The following is a 13,290-nucleotide window of genomic DNA, read 5'->3' as shown; positions in this document are numbered from 1 at the left end:
GCAAAGTACAATGTTTGCCCACCTCCTGCTCTTGGTTTACACAAAAGATTTGGCTAGGACACTGAAGTACTCTTCAAAAACTTATGTTTTCTGATGAAAGAGGTATATAAATGACTTTTAGGTTGGTTGGTTGGTTTGGGGAAGGAGACCAGACAGCGAGGTTATCGGTCTCATCGGATTAGGGAAGGACGGGGAAGGAAGTCAGCCGTGCCCTTTCTACATCTACATCTACATTTATACTCCGCAAGCCACCCAACGGTGTGTGGCGGAGGGCACTTTACGTGCCACTGTCATTATCTCCCTTTCCTGTTCCAGTCGCGTATGGTTCGCGGGAAGAACGACTGTCCGAAAGCCTCTGTGCGCGCTCTAATCTCTCTAATTTTACATTCGTGATCTCCTCGGGAGGTATAAGTAGGGGGAAGCAATATATTCGATACCTCATCCAGAAACGCACCCTCTCGAAACCTGGCGAGCAAGCTACACCGCGATGCAGAGCGCCTCTCTTGCAGAGTCTGCCACTTGAGTTTGTTAAACATCTCCGTAACGCTATCACGGTTACCAAACAACCCTGTGACGAAACGCGCCGCTCTTCTTTGGATCTTCTCTATCTCCTCCGTCAACCCGATCTGGTACGGATCCCACACTGATGAGCAATACTCAAGTATAGGTCGAACGAGTGTTTTGTAAGCCACCTCCTTTGTTGATGGACTACATTTTCTAAGGACTCTCCCAATGAATCTCAACCTAGTACCCGCCTTACCAACAATTAATTTTATATGATCATTCCACTTCAAATCGTTCCGCACGCATACTCCCAGATATTTTGCAGAAGTAACTGCTACCAGTGTTTGTTCCGCTATCATATAATCATACAATAAAGGATCCTTCTTTCTATGTATCCGCAATACATTACATTTGTCTATATTAAGGGTCAGTTGCCACTCCCTGCACCAAGTGCCTATCCGCTGCAGATCTTCCTGCATTTCGCTACAATTTTCTAATGCTGCAACTTCTCTGTATACTACAGCATCATCCGCGAAAAGCCGCATGGAACTTCCGACACTATCTACTAGGTCATTTATATATATTGTGAAAAGCAATGGTCCCATAACACTCCCCTGTGGCACGCCAGAGGTTACTTTAACGTCTGTAGACGTCTCTCCGTTGATAACAACATGCTGTGTTCTGTTTGCTAAAAACTCTTCAATCCAGCCACACAGCTGGTCTGATATTCCGTAGGCTCTTACTTTGTTTATCAGGCGACAGTGCGGAACTGTATCGAACGCCTTCCGGAAGTCAAGAAAAATAGCATCTACCTGGGAGCCCGTATCTAATATTTTCTGGGTCTCATGAACAAATAAAGCGAGTTGGGTTTCACACGATCGCTGTTTCCGGAATCCATGTTGATTCCTACATAGTAGATTCTGAGTTTCCAAAAACGACATGATACTCGAGCAAAAGACATGTTCTAAAATTCTACAACAGATCGACGTCAGAGATATAGGTCTATAGTTTTGCGCATCTGCTCGACGACCCTTCTTGAAGACTGGGACTACCTGTGCTCTTTTCCAATCATTTGGAACCTTCGGTTCCTCTAGAGACTTGCAGTACACGGCTGTTAGAAGGGGGGCAAGTTCTTTCGCGTACTCTGTGTAGAATCGAATTGGTATCCCGTCAGGTCCAGTGGACTTTCCTCTGTTGAGTGATTCCAGTTGCTTTTCTATTCCTTGGACACTTATTTCGATGTCAGCCATTTTTTCGTTGGTGCGAGGATTTAGAGAAGGAACTGCAGTGCGGTCTTCCTCTGTGAAACAGCTTTGGAAAAAGGTGTTTAGTATTTCAGCTTTACGCTTGTCATCCTCTGTTTCAATGCCATCATCATCCCGGAGTGTCTGGACATGATGTTTCGAGCCACTTACTGATTTAACGTAAGACCAGAACTTCCTAGGATTTTCTGTCAAGTCGGTACCTAGTATTTTACTTTCGAATTCACTGAACGCTTCACGCATAGCCCTCCTTACACTAACTTTGACATCGTTTAGCTTCTGTTTGTCTGAGAGGTTTTGGCTGCGTTTAAACTTGGAGTGAAGCTCTCTTTGCTTTCGAAGTAGTTTCCTAACTTTGTTGTTGTACCACGGTGGGTTTTTCCCGTCCCTCACAGTTTTACTCGGCACGTACCTGTCTAAAACGCATTTTACGATTGCCTTGAACTTTTTCCATAAACACTCAACATTGTCAGTGTCGGAACAGAAATTTTCGTTTTGATCTGTTAGGTAGTCTGAAATCTGCCTTCTATTACTCTTGCTAAACAGATAAACCTTCCTCCCTTTTTTTATATTCCTATTAACTTCCATATTCAGGGATGCTGCAACGGCCTTATGATCACTGATTCCCTGTTCTGCACTTACAGAGTCGAAAAGTTCGGGTCTGTTTGTTATCAGTAGGTCCAAGATGTTATCTCCACGAGTCGGTTCTCTGTTTAATTGCTCGAGGTAATTTTCGGATAGTGCACTCAGTATAATGTCACTCGATGCTCTGTCCCTACCACCCGTCCTAAACATCTGAGTGTCCCAGTCTATATCTGGTAAATTGAAATCTCCACCTAAGACCATAACATGCTGAGAAAATTTATGTGAAATGTATTCCAAATTTTCTCTCAGTTGTTCTGCCACTAATGCTGCTGAGTCGGGGGGTCGGTAAAAGGAGCCAATTATTAACCTAGCTCGGTTGTTGAGTGTAACCTCCACCCATAATAATTCACAGGAACTATCCACTTCTACTTCACTACAGGATAAACTACTACTAACAGCGACGAACACTCCACCACCGGTTGCATGCAATCTATCCTTTCTAAACACCGTCTGTGCCTTTGTAAAAATTTCGGCAGAATTTATCTCTGGCTTCAGCCAGCTTTCTGTACCTATAACAATTTCAGCTTCGGTGCTTTCTATCAGCGCTTGAAGTTCCGGTACTTTACCAACGCAGCTTCGACAGTTTACAATTACAATACCGATTGCTGCTTGGTCCCCGCATGTCCTGACTTTGCCCCGCACCCGCTGAGGCTGTTGCCCTTTCTGCACTTGCCCGAGGCCATCTAACCTAAAAAACCGCCCAGCCCACGCCACACAACCCCTGCTACCCGTGTAGCCGCTTGTTGCGTGTAGTGGACTCCTGACCTATCCAGCGGAACCCGAAACCCCACCACCCTATGGCGCAAGTCGAGGAATCTGCAGCCCACATGGTCGCAGAACCGTCTCAGCCTCTGATTCAGACCCTCCACTCGGCTCTGTACCAAAGGTCCGCAGTCAGTCCTGTCGACGATGCTGCAGATGGTGAGCTCTGCTTTCATGCCTCTAGCGAGACTGGCAGTCTTCACCAAATCAGATAGCCGCTGGAAGCCAGAGAGGATTTCCTCCGATCCATAGCGACACACATCATTGGTGCCGACATGAGCGACCACCTGCAGATGGGTGCACCCTGTACCCTTCATGGCATCCGGAAGGACCCTTTCCACATCTGGAATGACTCCCCCCGGTATGCACACGGAGTGCACTTTGGTTTTCTTCCCCTCCCTTGCTGCCATATCCCTAAGGGGCCCCATTACGCGCCTGACGTTGGAGCTCCCAACTACCAGTAAGCCCACCCTCTGCGACTGCCCGGATCTTGCAGACTGAGGGGCAACCTCTGGAACAGGACAAGCAGCCATGTCAGGCCGAAGATCAGTATCAGCCTGAGACAGAGCCTGAAACCGGTTCGTCAGACAAACTGGAGAGGCCTTCTGTTCAGCCCTCCGGAATGTCTTTCGCCCCCTGCCACACCTTGAGACGACCTCCCACTCTACCACAGGTGAGGGATCAGCCTCAATGCGGGCAGTATCCCGGGCAACCACAGTCGTAGTCCGATCGGGGGATGCGTGGGACGAGCTGGCCGTCCCCGACAAACCCCCATCCGGTCCCCCACAGTGATGCCCATTGGCAACAGCCTCAAGCTGTGTGACCGAAGCCAACACTGCCCGAAGCTGGGAACGAAGGGATGCCAACTCAGCCTGCATCCGAACACAGCAGTTGCAGTCCCTATCCATGCTAAAAACTGTTGTGCAAAGAACGTCTGAACTAATCTACAGAGAGCGCAAAGAAAACGACACAAAATTGAAACGGTTATTAAAATACAAGATTGCCTAGTAAATGCAGTAATGCTGCCACTTGTGCACTGCTGCCACACTGCTCGGCGGCGGAAGGAGACTACGCGATTTAACACTATTCGAGTACTAAAACGCGATGCTACAACTCTCAAATACTATAACACGCCCGAAATTTATGAATTAAACAATGCAAGTACCAAAAACACGCAAAGAAATTAAGAATTAAACTATGTAACAAATGAGTGAGCTAGGAGTATACGACTTGCTGCTGCAGCTGCTTATCCAACGGCGGCAGGGAGCACACTGACTGTGACCAACCGACACTGGCCGTTCAAAACTGAAACAGATGACAGACGACTACGCGAATTTACACTATTCAGGTACTAAAACGCGATGCTACAACTCTCAAATACTATAACACGCCCGAAATTTATGAATTAAACAATGCAAGTACCAAAAACACGCAAAGAAATTAAGAATTAAACTATGTAACAAATGAGTGAGCTAGGAGTATACGACTTGCTGCTGCAGCTGCTTATCCAACGGCGGCAGGGAACCATCCCGGCATTTGCCTGGAGCGATTTAGGGAAATCACGGAAAACCTAAATCGGGATGGCCGGACGCAGGATTGAACTGTCGTCCTCCCGAATGCGAGTCCAGTGTCTTTTAGGCATCAGTAATAAGAGATCTGTGGGCACAGACTGGATGAGGATCTGTGTGTGAAGTCCCTGGGCATTCAGATGAATAACTGACTGATGCGATACCAGCATGTGGATAAGTTAACCAAAATGCCTCATTTGCACTCGGAAATATCTTTTGCTGTGTTGACAGGCAGAATTTCAAGCATACTTTGTATATTTTCACTAAATTATGTCCTATGGTATAACAAACCACTCAGACAGCTGTGCATGTTGGAGGACTGCTTCCAGGACAGGGAGATGCGCCGTCCCCAAATCAAATCCGCCTAGCGGATTCACAATGAGAAATGGTACCAGCCAGCCTGGATTAGGTTTTTGGGCAATTTCTCACACTCCACTTGGTGAATACTGTGCTTGTAGCAAGCTTCACTCAGTTATATGATTTTCAAACAATTAAAAAACTTTTTCTCACATTCAGATGATCCGTACATATGCTACACGCAGACAGTTGGGGTACACATATACCATCCCAAACCAGGGGAGGTGAGTGGCGCATGGGAGAAGTGACAGGGTGGCTACAGAAAAGGCATCCGGCCCCCTGTTAAACTAACTGCGGCACGTCTGTTGTTATAACAATATTATGAGAAGGAAAGTTGCTACTCACCATATAGAGGAGATGCTGAGTCGCAGATAGGCACACAACAAAAAGACTTCCACACTTAAAGCTTTTGGCCAATGGCCTTCATCAACAAGACACACACACACACACACACACACACACACACCACACACACACACACACACACAATTGCAGTCTCAGGTATCTGAAAACACACTGCGAGCAGCAGCAGCAGTGCATGATGGGAGCTGCAACAGGGTGAGGGGGTACGGAGGAGGCTGGGGGAGAGGAGGCAGAGGGATAGTATGGTGGGGGGTGGCAGACAGTGAAGTGCTGCAGGTTAGGCAGAGGACAGGGGAGAGGGGAGAGGTGGGGGGAAGTAGCAAAAAAGGAGATAAATAAATAAAAAAGTAAATAAAAAAAGTAATTAAATAAAAAGACTGTGTGTGGTGTTATCAACTATACCAACCTTGCATCAATGCAGGACAAAGGCATAAGAAAAGGAAGAAGATGGTTTGTTGGTTGGTTGATTGGGGGGAGGGGACCAAACAGTGAGGTCATAGGTCCCATTATCTAAGATGGCAGAAATCAATGGAGGATGAACACAAACAGCACAGTCCAGCCAAGGGGAATGGATGATGGGCAAACAAAGAGGGAAAAGGGACGTACGGGCAGCAGGAAAAGGTAAGAACAAGGGGGGGGGGGGGGGGGGGGGGGAAGGATGTGGAAACAGGGAGGGCTGGGGTGCCCCAGAAACACTACATGCAGTGGGGTACCAGCACCTCATCCAACCTGTCCTGACATCCACACCGTACCATTATCACAACAGAATACGAACACCACCAGGAGAAGAAGACACAAGAAAAAGGGAAACAAAATTGCACAACAGTCCAGACAAAATGTGGGGGAAATGGAAGAGGAAGCCTGGCCAGTGTGGAGATAAAGTCGAGATCTCCATAACCAACATCTACGCTAACTGAGGAACTCAAATTTCAGAGGAAAATTGAATGACTTAAACCTGAGACGACAAACAACTTTCATGAAGAAAACTGAGAACAGTTGTAACCGTCTGAGGATCATCCACTAATACGCAATACAAGGAGGGTGGGAGCACATATTTAATGTGAAGGGCCAGAAGGTGGGGGCAGTCCAACAAATATGGATCACTGTGAAGGGAGCTTCACAACTACAAAAGGGGAGGTGGGGGGGGAGGGGGGGGTGGGGGGGGGGCCACTGCATAGTACAACACCATGGGTCTAGTGTGGCCACTATGAAGATGGCAAAGGATGGGAGGTTCCCACTGGGAGAGGAAGAGGAAAGAATGCTACTTGGCTCTGAAGTTCATTAGACAGAGGGGTAGCCTCCAAAGAGTTGGCCCACAATTGAGCAAAAAGGGATTTTATGTAAAGCCGCAAATCTGTGCCCAGAGGGGTAACAGGGAATAGGTAGCCGACCCCCTCCCTCCCCTGCACCCCTGCCAGCCACACAATCATGAAGTTCCTTAGCCAGGATGTCTGCATGGCAGGGAACGCAAAGGAAATGAACCAAAAGAGTCAGCATCTCCAAAATCAGAAAGAAGGTCATGGATGGCAGAGACCGAGGGGTGGCGGGAAAAACACCAAGCCATAGACTGAAGGCCATTAACAGAGTATGTAAATAAAAAAATTCAGGTGAGTGAGGACCATTTAATGAAGCAGAGAGCCCGATAGATGGCCATCAATTCTGCAGTGAATACTCCACATATGGCAGGCAAGAGATGGTGTTCCATGCCAAGAGAAGGTGTGAAAGCATATACCATGTGACTGGTGGATTTAGAGCCATCAATGTAAAAAACAATGGCATCCTTAAACTCCCACAAGAGCATTTGGAACAAACAACAGAACACCACTCGAAAACGAAAAAGACTACTTGTCCTACAACATGATCTTCTGCGCATAGCAGCTAAGGGGAAATCGATTTATTCTATAGAAATGTGCAACAAGAGTATTTTGCAAATTGAACATCTTGTGACAGCCTCTTCAGTGACCTAGGGATTCTTGCACATTCATTTCAATGCATACAGCCCCAGGTGGTATTTCTGGTTAACAGCAAGACTGAATTTAGGATGAACTAACCACTTCATAACCGTAATACTAGAAAGTAGTTATAATTCCCATTTAGACAAGAGAGAACAACCAATTGTCAGTGGAAACTTGTAAATTACTTAAATGTAGATGTTCTACGTATATACACTACTGGCCATTAAAATTGCTACACCACGAAGATGACATGCTACAGATGCAAAATTTTAACTGACAGGAAGAAGATGCTGGGATATGCAAATGATTAGCTTTTCAGAGTATTCACACAAGGTTGGCGCCGGTGGCGACACCCACAACGTGCTGACATGAGGAAAGTTTCCAACCGATTTCTCATACACAAACAGCAATTGACCAGCGTTGCCCGGTGAAATGTTGTTGTGATGCCTCTTGTAAGGAGGAGAAATGCGTACCATCACGTTTCCGACTTTGATAAAGGTCGGATTATAGCCTATCACGATTTTGGTTTATCGTATCGCAACATTGCTGCTCGCGTTGGTCGAGATCCGATGACTGTTAGCAGAATACGGAATTGGTTGGTTCAGGAGGGTTATACGGAACGCCGTGCTGGATCCCAATGGCCTCGTATCACTAGCAGTCGAGATGACAGGCATCTTATCCGCATGGCTGTAACGGATCGTGTAGCCACGTCTCGATCCGTGAGTCAACAGATGGGGACGTTTGCAAGGCAACAACCATCTGCACCAACAGTTCGATGATGTTTGCAGCAGCACGGATTATCAGCTCAGAGACCATGGCTGCGATTACCCTTGATGCTGCATCACAAACAGGAGCACCTGGGATGGTGTACTCGACGACGAACCTGGGTGCACAAATGGCAAAACGTCATTTTTTCGGATGAATCCAGATTCTGTTTACAGCATCGTGATAGTCGGATCCGTGTTTGGTGCCTTCACAGTGAACGCACATTGGAAGCATGTATTCGTCATCGCCATACTGGCATATCACTCAGCGTGACAGTATGGGGTGCCATTGGTGGTCTCGGTCACCTCTTGTCCGCACTGACGGCACTTTGAACAGTGGACATTACATTTCAGATGTGTTATGACCCGTGGCTCTACCCTTCGTTCAATCCCTGCGAAACCCTACATTTCGACAGGATAATGGATGACCGCACGTTGCAGGTCCTGTACAGGCCTTTCTGGATACAGAAAATGTTCAACTGCTGCCCTGGCCAGCACATTCTCCAGATCTCTCACCAATTGAAAAGGTCTGGTCAATGGTGTCCGAGCAACTGGCTCGTCACAATACGTCAGTGACTACTCGTGATGAACTGTGGTATGGTGTTGAAGCTGCATGGGCAGCTGTACCTGTACACACTATCCAAGCTCTGTTTGACTCAATGCCCAGGTGTATCAAGGCCGTTATTACGGCCAGAGGTGGTTGTTCTGGGTACTGATTTCTCAGGATCTATGCACCCAAATTGCGTGAAAATGTAATCACATGTCAGTTCTGGTATAATATATATGTCCAATGAATACCCATTTATCATCTGCATATCTTCTTGGTGTAGCAATTTTAATGGCCAGTAGTGTATATGACATAATATGATGAAAAACAGATATTAAAAGAAATACTTAGCTCTATCTCCATAATACATGCCCTGTCGTATACCACCAATCCTCACGTTTATTTAATTAGGAATATATATTCTAGAAACATTTAGTTCAAGAAATTTGTTAATAATTGTAAATCCTGAAATGAAACATTACCAGAGTAATGTAACATCACTTCCACTGTTAAAATTCAATTAATCAACTCACAAAATTAGTAAATTAAAGTAAACTGTAGAATTTATCATGTCACTACAGTTTCTTGCAGAAATTATTAAAGATACACAGTCAAGTAATCTTGATCGATACATCCACTACAGTTACATAAAATTTATTTTCTGATAAATGGAGAGCACAACCAGGTTCCAGGACAGTAGTCCCATCTTCAAGGGCAATATGTGTCAACTAACAGGGATTCATACAATGATTGTTTGGTACATGGCATGTCAGCAGAACATCCAGCTCATATACTACTAGGCCACACAGAAAATGTCTCGAAGCACAACACAGTGGTCCAGACTTAAGGATGCCAATAACAACTCCCGCATAACTGACATTCACCCACAGTAATGTATGCACACCCATCAACTACCACCGTATGTGAACACTGGTGGGCCGTTGCTGTGGTACTTGATGGACATGCATGCAGTACTGTGTGTGAATGTCCAGTTATCTCACCTTACTGAAATTCAACAAATTTATTTTGCACAAATGGTTGCTGATTTTTTCAACAAATATAATTATGGGTTATTAAGATTTTTTTTACCAGGAATATCTTTATTTCTGAAAATATTATTCGCAACAGTGAAAAAGTTTGTAATACACAATCACCAAAATGTAACAAGATAAAGAAATCCAGGGAGCTTACATACATATGTAAAACTACTGTGCTGTGGTTACAGTCATTGTGAGAACTGCTGAGTATAGCATCGGTGTGCTCCTTTTCCATTGCATTTGGAGAATCCATACATGAGGTGCATATAGGTCAACTCCTCATCAGTCATTTCCATGCTACTGTGTATCAGTGTTGACCAAAAAGTAACACTGCCACAAAAACAAACCTGAGACAGAACCGAGAAGTACTGAATACAATCTCGAGCACTAAAATTAAAGTAGGTATTACTTCTGTCAACAGCAAATACTGTAAGTGAATGCAACAAGTTTGTTTCCAAACAAGACACACCATGTATTTAAGGCGTAAGAAATCAAACAAACTGTAATTACTCTGTAATGAGTTACCAGAGGCCACAGGTCTCTTATACCAAAATACTCAAAAGGTGTAGTTCAGGTTCTCTCTCTTTCTTTCTTTCTTTCCACCCACATCTATGCTCTGTGCTCTGCAAACCATCGTGAAGTGCACTGCAGACGGTACGCCCCATTGTACCAATTATTAGAGTTTCTTCTTATTCCATCTATATATGGAAGGAAGCATGATTGTTTGAATACCTCTGTGCATGCAGCAATCATTCTAAACTTATCCTCACAATTGCTGTGTGAGCGAAATGTAGGAGGTTGTAGTATATCCTTAGATAAGCATTTAAAGCCACTTCTTGAAACTTTGTTAATATACCTTCTCGGGATAGTTTATGTCTATCTTCAAGAGTCTTCCAGTTGAGTTCCTTCAGTATCTCTGTGACACTCTCCTACAGATTAAACAAACATGTGACCATTCATGCTGCCCTTCTCTGTGTACATGCCCTGTTAATCCTACCTGCTGTGGGTCCCACACTTTTGAGTAATATTCTAGAACCAGTCATATGAGTGATTTGCAAGCCATCTCATTTGTAGAACGATTGCACTTCCCCAGTATTATACCAATAAACCTGCATTACCCACAACTCTGCCTATGTGATCATTCTTCCATTTCACATCCCTACAAACTGTCGCACCCAAGTCATTGTTGGCCAATTCCAACTGTGACTTACTGATATTATAGTCACATGATACTATATTTTTTCGCTTAGCGAAGTGCTCTATTTTTGTTTATTTTTAAACATTTAAAGCAGGTTGTCTGTCTCAGCACCACTTTGAAATCTTTTCAAGATCTGACTGAAATTTGACACAGCTTCTTTCAGACAGTACTTCCTCACAGATAACTGCATAACCTGCAGTCTGAGATTACTACTAATATTGTCTGCATGGTCACTGACATACAAAATGGACAGCAAGGGTCCCACACACTCTCCTGGGGCACACCCAAACTTACTTCTGCAACTGATGATGACTCTCTATGTAAGATAACATGCTGAATCCTAAAAAAACAACCCCCCCCCCCCCACACACACACACATATATATGACAAGATAGAGGGTAGGTGGTCAAAGAGCTGCCTACAAACTTCTGTGCAACACCGCCCTTTCTTCCTCAGCAATCAGTTTCCCCAGAATATAATGCTGTAAATGTTGGTGGATGAAAATAGAAAAAGTAAATCAAATTCTGGACATTTTTCAGTTCCAAAATCTAGTATTACTCATAACGCAAAACTGCAAAGCTTAGACATTTAAGATCTGTAACACGTGATTCCCAGTTCAGGTTCTAATCAATATAAACATCCGTTTCATTTATTGATTGATCCTCATATGTTATTTCTAATGGTGTCATCAGGATTTGTGCAGTACTGAATGGAACTTATTGTCTTTATTCCAAATTCAGTGACAGTCCAGTTGAAGAGAACCAATTTTTAATTTTCAGGAAAATATTATTAGTTTTTCGTGTGTGGAACATACTCCATTAGACTTCACTATAGTGGTTATATCATCAGCAAACAGGACTATTTCTGTTTCTTTGGTATATGATAGAATATCATTTACATATAACAAGACCAAGGGCTCACCCAACATTGATCCCCTTATGCGGAAAAGATGAGTAACAATTTGTCGAAAATACTGGCTATTTGTGCTTGTGGATTTTCAGAAACTCATTTAGGACCTTAACAACTGTGCTTCAAGAACTCAAAAAGTTCAAGTGCAACTCAAAACAAGCCTATTGCATTCACATTGCTGGTGGTAATTGTTCAATCAGTACTAAGCACGAGTTCACGGAATTCCCTTTCTCTCATTGTATGTATAAAATGAAGTTCCTGATAAGCAATGTTTTTTTTTGTTTATTTTTTTTTTTTTGTTTTTAAGGTTACTAAAAGATTTAACTGTTGATAGAAAATACAGAATGTCCAGTACTTGAATGGGGAATCATTCATTCACACAATGTCATTAAATTCAATATCCAATGGGCTACTGACTCCTGCACTACCTTAAGTGTGACACAAATTCTAAATGCAAGCAAACGTCACAACTTCCAATCGTTATTTGATATTCATTTCCCTAATGACTAATGGTATCTGAAATTTTAATGACATGTTTTCATCATCCAGATTTATCGCAAGACGTGGCTGAAATCAAACTTATTTCTTTGCTGTTTTGGATGCACAAAAGTTTAAAAATAAGTTAGTTTATGATAATTTACTAGGCGTCTTCGTTACTGTACCACTGTGGTGTGACAAAGGAACTCTGGAATTAACGTAGAAAATACTAACAAAACAATTCGACTTCGACTGCAAACTATCGAATTCTTGACCTAATTTATTTGATGCATCCAATCCGCCAGAAAAGAGGTACTGTAAATCAACAGCTAAATGAGTTTAGCACGAAAATTCATTTGACGCATGGTTGTTTACAAGCCTATTTAAAAGTTACGCCCACATACTGCATGCAAATGAAAGTAAGATTTACCTCTTCAGCATTAGGTGACAAAATTTCTGTCTTGACGTAAACAGGGTCGAAACTCATAATGTGTCTTAAAACTTTTCAACGAATGTATCAACTTCAACAAATCTTCCGATTAAACGCTCTGTCCAGATGACACACCACGTACAAAACACTACAAAAAATAAAAAACAAACGAATGCACAGTCTTCCAATGCCAACGTGACACAAGTAAACCATTCTTGAAGTAACCCCAAACAGAATCAGATTTGAAGTGTGCAGAAACCAGTTCCAGAAATAGGACTATAAATTTCAGTTTCGTGAATTTATTTCAGTTTGTACAACGAATGCATTCCCTCAGAGGCACATTATGGGCTTTTTTCATGCCACGGCCTTCTTCAACTATTGCAGGTGTCCGTGGATATTTAAGTTGTATGACGTTAAAAAGCAGGCAATGTCATTGGCGTTACAAGATTTATTTATTTATTTTTAAATAAAGCAACAGGATAGTTATGTGACTGGTCAGAAATCCAAGGCAG

The 13,290-nt window shown here is 43.6% G+C and overlaps 1 protein-coding gene across 1 annotated transcript in view; it reads right to left on the bottom strand.

The window, feature by feature from the left end:
• The window catches only part of LOC126108614 (endothelial zinc finger protein induced by tumor necrosis factor alpha-like), a 242,220-nt gene extending 229,308 nt beyond the window's left edge, over positions 1–12,912 (bottom strand). The window contains exon 1 of the mRNA XM_049913917.1: positions 12,779–12,912. Within this exon, the coding sequence (XP_049769874.1) occupies positions 12,779–12,835 (57 nt within the window). The 5' untranslated portion in view covers positions 12,836–12,912. The remainder of the gene's footprint in view (positions 1–12,778) is intronic.
• Positions 12,913–13,290: the final 378 nt, after the last annotated feature.

Source organism: Schistocerca cancellata, chromosome 11 (genome assembly GCF_023864275.1).
Source record: "Schistocerca cancellata isolate TAMUIC-IGC-003103 chromosome 11, iqSchCanc2.1, whole genome shotgun sequence".
In the NCBI taxonomy this organism is placed as follows: Eukaryota; Metazoa; Arthropoda; class Insecta; order Orthoptera; family Acrididae; genus Schistocerca; species Schistocerca cancellata.
The sequence above is the reverse complement of the archived record's forward strand: the minus strand, read 5'-3'. Positions and strand labels throughout refer to the sequence as shown.